Source organism: Diaphorina citri, unplaced genomic scaffold (assembly GCF_000475195.1).
Source record: "Diaphorina citri unplaced genomic scaffold, Diaci psyllid genome assembly version 1.1 scaffold827, whole genome shotgun sequence".
Taxonomy (NCBI): domain Eukaryota; kingdom Metazoa; phylum Arthropoda; class Insecta; order Hemiptera; family Psyllidae; genus Diaphorina; species Diaphorina citri.
In genome coordinates this window covers 101,297-110,016 of record NW_007378259.1, presented here as the reverse complement: position 1 = coordinate 110,016, position 8,720 = coordinate 101,297, and the positions used below count along the sequence as shown (strand labels likewise).

At 37.1% G+C, this 8,720-nt stretch overlaps 1 protein-coding gene across 1 annotated transcript in view; it reads left to right on the top strand.

The window, feature by feature from the left end:
* LOC103512345 (TBC1 domain family member 31-like) overlaps positions 1–3,859 on the top strand; it is a 9,028-nt gene extending 5,169 nt beyond the window's left edge. Inside the window, exons 2-5 of the mRNA XM_026825847.1 lie at positions 278–460; positions 758–896; positions 1,168–1,235; positions 3,803–3,859. Coding sequence (XP_026681648.1) covers positions 278–460; positions 758–896; positions 1,168–1,235; positions 3,803–3,859 — 447 coding nt within the window. The remainder of the gene's footprint in view (positions 1–277; positions 461–757; positions 897–1,167; positions 1,236–3,802) is intronic.
* The last annotated feature ends 4,861 nt before the right edge of the window (positions 3,860–8,720 follow it).

Below are 8,720 nucleotides of genomic sequence, written 5' to 3'. Positions count from 1 at the left end.
ATCTACTTCTTAGAAGTCATATTATTGCCTTTGGGGGAAAACACCTTTTATAATCAAATAAATTAATTGAACTTATTAGGCATAAATTATGAAGAATAGGAACAACACTGTGTTGAGTGTGTTGGTACATTTTTCCACTACACTTATTCTAAAGGTGTGTCCACACATAGTCGACGGCCATAGATCGATGTGAATTTATTGTAGATCGATGTAGGTCGACTGTGTGGACACACCTTAAGTCCCCCAAAACCCCATTTGTTGCTTATCTCCTTTGCAGACTTTCTTTCACTCCCAAAACACTCTGGACGTCCACAAACTGGTCAGACTAGCGTACGATCTAGACTGCACGGTTTCGGATGACGTCCACCCTCGTCAGTATTATCGGACTATAACCCCACTTATACCAGGACCTGTGTATCAACCATATGAGGAGTATCCCAAGTTTGTCGTCGACTACCAGGTAAGGTGTATTATCGGGATATTCTTATCTTAACTCCTGCGGAAGCCAGCATTGACATTGTAGAGAAATACTGGAACGTAAGGGAAAAAATGTCCTAATGGTCAAAGATTCTTTTATTTGTAACAGCAACGAAATAATATAATACAAAGAGAATGTTTCCTGCCCTCAAGAGAAAAATGTACTTTTGGAAGAGGTATGATAGAGGGAATTGTAATCGTCCCGAAATCTATCTTTCAAGCTAACTTAACAAGGCTGGCTTGATTTTCGATTAGAATTCTAACTTTTTCCTTTATTTAGGTGAGAAAACTAAGCGAGATTCGAGAGGAAGAAGAGAAAATCTTGAAGCAAGAAATCGAAGCCATAGACAAGAAGAAAAACATGGAGGCCAGAATGCAAGACTATTTGAGTGAAGAAGTGCACGCTGCAAGAATACAAGGTAAGATAGACGAACATATCTGTCTAGTGCTTAACCATTTTGAAAGCAAACGTTTCGAAAAGTCGTGTTGTACGTAAGTGGGGGAACGCTCTCATTTAAATTGCATTGCCTAAAAGGACATTTTATGTCGTTTGGAAAAAATCGTGTCGTGTGTAGTAGGAACACTCTCATTTAAATTATATTGCCTACAGGACATTCGGAAAAAAATCGGATTGGGCTTTACTTACCTATGTTTTTAACTAACAGATATATTTTTTCTCCGTTGTTTCAGAACTGGAAGATGTGTACAAGAACGTCCTACGGACAGAAGAGGAAAGAGTGTACAACGAGCGATTGAAGGTCTCCCTTCTCTCTTCGATTTCGGGACGATAAGACCATAGCAGTTACAGTTCCCTCTGTCAAACCTCTTAAAAAAAAAAAAAAAACCCTAATGCAAAGTCCTCGAGTTAAAACTTGAAATTCACTTCGTTCGAACATAAACGTCTTAACGTAGACAGTAGACATAGAATAGATTTTCTGCTATCAATATTTTTTCATATCTCAAATTATATTGAGGATAAAATTCCATACCTCGGCTGAGATTGAACCCACGCCCTCCTGTTAACCAGTCGAGCGCCTTGACCACTACACCACCACAGGATACCTCTCTCTCTCTCTCTCTCTCTCTCTCTCTCTCTCTCTCTCTCTCTCTCTCTCTCTCCCTCTCTCTCTGCCTCCTCTCTCATCACCTATCTATTTCCAATCTTCTCAGTTTCATACACAATAGATCTTCTCTTTCATTTCAGTCGAGGAGGGTAGGCAGGAAACAGGGGGTAGGTATAGTTTTGATGAAATTTAGGAAATTTTGATAATCTATTATTTTGATGAAATTTTATACCCATACACATTTTTAGCAAATAAAGGACTGGACCTCCCAGTGGGGGATGTAGGGTTCCTTTTTGAGAGTGGTCTACAAAAAGGGAGAAACCTTCGCCCCCTCCAATAATCTCACCCCCCGGCACTGTCTATGTCCTGAAAGCTGTTTGTTTGCCTTTGTGTTGTTTATTACCATAATAAAGGCACAATATTACCTCCTCTTTTCAATATCTTTTTCTCTCCAAACATTTATTTTATTTTTACTTTCTTTAAAATACAGACAGGCGTTTGTTTAGAGATGAATATTTTTATATCGAATATAAAAGTTCGCGAGCAAAAAAAAAAGTAAACTTTGGCTCAGTTTTAATATTTCCAATGTAAATATCCTACACGCTTCTGCAAAAGTTTCTATTGGAAATCCCAAATCGTGACCTTGAGTGGTGTAATGGGGAGAGCGTAGTAAACAGGAGGGCGTGGGTTCAATCCCAGCCGAGGTATGGAATTTTATCCTCAATACATAATTTGAGAATTTGACCACAATAATAGTAGTAGCCGAAGGCTGGAAGATTCTCTAAAGCCGCACTCTGTTATCTCGTCTCGTACAGAGAACTGGAAACCCCCAACCTTCACTTTACCAACCTAAAACATTTGAAAAAGATGTATTTGGCAGTTCGCAGAACGGTCGTAATCGTTTGGAAAGAGTTTTCTTCTTTTTTCCAGCCTAGCTAGCTTGGGAGGTAAATCGTATATCTTAAAAGAGCTAGGTCATGGGTTCGATTCCCGCCCGGGGCGGATTTTATCCTAAACGGACAAGGTTCGTTCTCGGAACGCCTATAACTTTCTCCTATCCTGTGTTCCTTCTCTCTTCGATTTCGGCACGATAAGACCTTGGCAATTACTGATCTTTTTATCAACACACTGGACTACATCTACTACAGATTTTGCTAACAGGATGAGTTTAGGATAGAGTTCATTCAGTCCATTTCGACTTTTGGATTCCAAATTCGGATTTCTTATACTACGCCACTGGTGACATAGGCTTCTCTCATAACGTGGAACAAGAAAACAGAAGAACTCCCCGAAGGTTTCAAAAGAGAGATGAGGAAAAGAAGAGAAAAATCTCTTTCTCTCGTGTCTGTCTCTTTTTTTTTCTCTCTCGTTTCAAGAAAACTGTCTTCTTTTCTCCTTTCTTTTCGTGTGTCTTTCTTAGTTTTTTCTCTCTTTTCATCAGGAAAAAAAAAGAACACGAAAAAGAAGTAGAAGAAGGACGAGGGGGAAGAAGAAGGAGGAAGAAAGAAAGAAGAGAGAAAGTCCTTCTTTTTATTTCCCTGTTATATTTGGTGAAAACTTCCTTCTCCTCCTCCCTCCCCTCTACGGTAGGTAAGGAAAAGTAAGGGGCAAATGCACGTGTTTCTAAGGAGTAAGGAGTGATGGTCAAGGAGGTAAGAAGGGATATTCCTTTCCGAGAAATCATAGGTAACTTATAAATGAAACTATAGGCTGGCCTAATGAACGAATTGAGGTTCATTCAACAAAACAGCTTTTACCAACCAGATTATGGCCTGGATTAAATTTTCGAAAAATTCTCCCAAAAAATTGAAGAAAGGAGAGGTTGCGCAGGCAAGGTTGGTTGGAAGAGTTTAGAGATGGTGGTATTTTGATTTCTCCTCTACGCCAGCAGTATATACCAGCATAATTGAAATTTCAAGATTTTACAGGCAGACAGGCACTTTATTCATGCCGCATATCAAATTTGAAGGAAAATATTCCTACAGTCAAACGTGGATTTTCAGAACTCAAGGGACCCAATGTTTTTTCTCAAGTTCCTATGTGTACCTTTACAGAGTTGTTGTCTTTCCTCAATTACTTACAGAAGTTTTATTTATTTTGTTTCGACTTTCGAGATACAGAAAAGCGTTGACTACGGAGACCTACGTGGATTTTCAGAACTCAAGGGACCCAATGTTTTTTCTCAAGTTCCTATGTGTACCTTTACAGAGTTGTTGTCTTTCCTCAATTACAGAAGTTTTATTTATTTTGTTTCGATACAGAAAAGCGTTGACTACGGAGACCTTATCAAGAAAATTCTCAATTCATATCTACATTAGGTGTGCCATTTAAAGATTTTTTTTTTCAAGGAATTTTCTCAATCATCCAAGTTTGAGTGTACAAAATTTCGAACGATGAAAAATACAAAGGCTTCATTATTCTGAACAAAATAAATAATTAAAAGTCTCTTTTTTACTTCCAAAAAGAGAACGCTTTCCCTTTTAAAATTCATACTTATTCCACGAATTTTTCGAGGATGAATATAATTAAATACTCATTTTACAATTTACATCATTTCAAATTTTTGCCCAAAAAAGAAAACAAAAACCTTCTTAATTTGCAATCCACGTTCATTTGAATAAGGATTTTTAATATTCCAAACCCGATTTTTCGCTCTAAGTAGATACTAAAAGTAGCGTGTAGAGCTCATCTTTTATTAATCAAACCTACGCAATACGACATTATACCCAAGTGAAATAATCACAAGCATCAAAACAAGACTTGAACTTTGCTTTCCAATGATAAATTTTACAAGTTTACTTTTCAAAGAAGAAAAAGAATTAGAAGAAAAAATATTAAAAAAAGATTTCTTTGGTAAAAAGAATCATAACTTTGTGCTCTGTTTGCATACACAAATGGAAAGTAAAAAAGGTAAGTTGATAGATACAGCTACTTAGTCTGATAAATCAAGCTTTGTGACTTATGTAAAGATATTTCTTACAACTTTCATAATAACATTTCTGTGATTTGAATATAATCTAGGTATGATATAGGTAGGTATACCTATTTTTCTAAGAAAACTCTTGGGAGAGAAAGTTCTGTTAAAACATCAAAATAGTGTAGCAAAAAAGCAACAAATGGTACCTAGTATAAGAAGAAAAAAAAAAACTTACCTAATGATAAGATATAATACTGGGTTTATCATTGAATTACCCACATACCTACATATCATCCAAACAAGAATGAACGCAAAACAAAAGCCACCAAATTTGCTATAAAACTGGTGGATGTGCCAACGTCTAATATTCTATATCAATTTACTGCATTTAACTATGTTCCTACAAAGATTTATGTAGATGTCAGCAGAATTTTCTATTTATAATAATAATTGACATCCAATTCCCAAATATTTTCCTCTCTCAAGTTGTTGACATGATAATATCCCGCGGGTTTTCAAAGGGTACGTGTAGGTGCTATTATTTTCTAATAAGGTCTCTAGAGTTATCTTCTTGATATTTGTTGTTTTTTGAGAAAATCAGTATAATATCACAACGAAGTCGACAAAAATACGAGGTGAAAGCACCCGTGTCATTTTTTTTCCAATTATAATATTTCTACGAGTATCTTCTGGCCACGAGCGTTTTTTTTTCAAGAAAATAGTCGATTTCTTAGGAAAAAAAAGTCGTCTTCGAAAAAAAAAAGAAAAAAAAACTCTTCAACGCATCGTTGGAAAATACGTTCCAAATAAAAGAGAAAAAATATGGGGTATATAAAAGAGCAACTTATTATTATTATTATTATTATTATTATTATTATTATTATTATTATTATTATTATTATTATCATTATTATCATTATTAGAGGCTGATCCCCCGTCACCTAACGGTGAGGAGAGAGAGTCGACGTAGCTTAACATAGGTGATCCGTTGGGAACATGTTGTAGCCGCTGGCATTTGTACTAACATGGACGGCATTTCTGTGAATATGCTATTTCTGTTCGAAATTTCTGCGAATATTCTATTTCTGGTGCTCTGGAATTCCCATTTTATTGAATGTGTTCAAATTTCTCCATTAATTCGTTTGTTTGTTCGTTTGTTTGTTTGTTTGTTTGTTTGTTTGTTTGTTTGTTTGTTAGTTTGTTTGTTTGTTTCACCATAACTCTCGAACGGTTTGTCCGATTTTAATGAAATTCAACATAATGCTTAATGCAATTATAGAAAACTAGCTGAATTCCGTCGCTTCGCTCCGGAATCCCGCTAGTTCATCCCGAGGCATGGCCAAACTTGTGGAAAATAATAAAAAATACGGTCGCGCTGCGCGCTCCCTATTAGCTGTGTATTTAACTATGTTCCTACAAAGATTTATGTAGATGTCAGCAGAATTTTCTATTTATAATAATAATTGACATCCAATTCCCAAATATTTTTCTCTCTCAAGTTGTTGACATGATAATTTCCCGTGGGTTTTCAAAGGGTACGTGTAGGTGCTATTACTTTCTAATAAGGCCTCTAGAGTTATCTTCTTGATATTTGTTGTTTTTTGAGAAAATCAGTATAATATCACAACGAAGTCGACAAAAATACGAGGTGAAAGCACCCGTGTCATTTTTTTTCCAATTATAATATTTCTACGAGTATCTTCTGGCCACGAGCGTTTTTTTTTCAAGAAAATAGTCGATTTCTTAGGAAAAAAAAGTCGTCTTCGAAAAAAAAAAGAAAAAAAAACTCTTCAACGCATCGTTGGAAAATACGTTCCAAATAAAAGAGAAAAAATATGGGGTATATAAAAGAGCAACTTGAATGTATGTCAGTGGGTATCTAAATACATAAATATGTAGGTAGGTACATAGCAAGGTATAAAAAATCTCATCTCTCCTTCCAATTTACATACCCATTGGTCAAATAATTCAGAAGAGGAGAAAGAGTGAGTGAAAGAGAGAAGAAGGAATAGAGAGAGAGAAAGAGAGAGAGAGAGAGAGAGAGAGAAGAGGAAGAAGAAAAGAGGAGATAGAAAAGAGAGAAATATAATGAGTTTTCTATTTGAGCGTTTTGCCCCGCGATTCCCAGCGGAGGCATTAGTCCACAGAACTGACCCTACTGTTCCACTTTGCCCCACGTTCCCCTACTACTACCCCTCCCCTCCATTCATTATACTCTTCCACTTGGCAGCTCCATAGCATTTCAGAACCGCTTAGTATTCAATTAAATTCATGAGGGATTTTTTTTTTATCCCGGCAAAGCAATTCATAATGGTAAACGCTTTATTTTCCGGGGCCCCCCGCGGGACCTTGCGAGTACATTTCCGTACATATTATATGCTAGATACCTATCTCTCTGGTGATGGTACCTAGCCCCTAGCTCCTACCCCTGGTTCAATACACGATGAATTCTCGTATCTGTGCTAATTTATGGGGAGGGGGTTAAATTCGTGAAGGGAGGGATGAGAGATGTAAAAGTAAAAATGGTTCAAGAGGTTTTTTTTTTATTTATTTTTGGGGTTATATTCTATGATAATATTTCAATAGTTTTTTTTTAAATATACCCAATTGGTTTGTACCGACCCACAAGAAATAGGTAGGACGTTCCAAAAGCGTCAAGTCCAAGGGATGTAGAACGCCTAATAAACTGCCCACTACTAACTTATTCAATTTCCTTCTTGCATTTCCTAGAATGTGGTCCAACTTTAATTAATTAAGTTTCCTATAACTCGTGTCAAAGCCGCTTCTCTCCTAGAACAATGCGTGCAGTTCAACACTTGGTGTAAGGGTAAGGAACTAAGGGCAGCGTTAGAGATCAGAGCATCAAGCTCATAAGACTTCATAGAGGAAAGCTACGAATTGACCCATTGACCGCAGACAGCTCTATGTTCTCCACTTGGTGAGAAATAAACTTGAAAAATTCTGCGAAACCAGGAGCCAACAGGGTTTAAGGTCAGTGTGTTAGAACACCTTGGTTGAGAACAGAAAAAGTTTGCGAGCAAAAAAAAAAGTAAACTTTGGCTCAGTTTTAATATTTCCAATGTAAATATCCTTACAAGCTTCTGCAAAAGTTTCTATTGGAAATCCCAAATCGTGACCTTGAGTGGTGTAGTGGGGAGAGCGTAGTAAACAGGAGGGCGTGGCTTCAATCCCAGCCGAGGTATGGAATTTTATCCTCAATATATAATTTGAGAATTTGACCACAACAATAACAATAGTAGACTTTGACCACAATAATAGTAGTAGCCCACTGCTGGAGTAAAGGGACTTTTCAGTCCTATGCGAGCAATATAAATAAGCACTATTATTATTACCTATTATTATTATTATTGAGGCTGAACCCTCGTCACCTGACGGTGAGGAGAGAGAGTCGACGTTAGCTTAACATCGGTGATCCGTTGGGAACATGTTGTAGCCGCTGGCATTTGTGCTAACGGCTGGACGGCATTTCTGTGAATATGCTATTTCTGTTCGAAATTTCTGCGAATATTCTATTTCTGGTGCTCTGGACTTCCATTTTATTGAATGTGTTCAAATTTCTCTATTACATAATTCGTTTGTTCGTTTGTTTGTTTGTTTGTTTGTTTGATTGTTTGTTTGTTTCACCATAACTCTCGAACGGTTTGTCCGATTTTGCTGAAATTCAACATAATGCTTAATGCAATTAGAAGTAAGACAGGATAGGAGAAAGCCAGCCGTTTCGAGAACGAACCTTATCTGTTTAGGATCAAATGCGCCCCTTGCGGGCATCAAACCCGCGACCTAACTAGCTGAGCCCCCGTCACCTGACGGTGAGGAGAGAGAGTCGACGTAGCTTAACATGCGTGATCCGCTGGGAACATGTTGTAGCCGCTGGCATTTGTACTAACATGGACGGCATTTCTGTGAATATGCGCTATTTCTGTTGGAAATTTCTGCGAATATTCTATTTCTGTGCTCTGGAATTCCATTTTATTGAATGTGTTCAAATTTCTCTATTAAATCGTTTGTTTGTTTGTTTGTCTGTTCGTTTGTTTGTCTGTTTGTTTGTTTGTCTGTTCGTTTGTTTGTTTGTTTGTCTGTTTGTTTGTTTGTTTCACCATAACTATCTCGAACGGTTTGTCCGATTTTGATAAAATTCAACATAATGCTTAATGCAATTAGATGTAAGACAGGATACGAGAAAGCCAGCCGTTTCGAGAACGAACCTTATCTGTTTAGGATCAAATGCGCCCCTTGCGGGA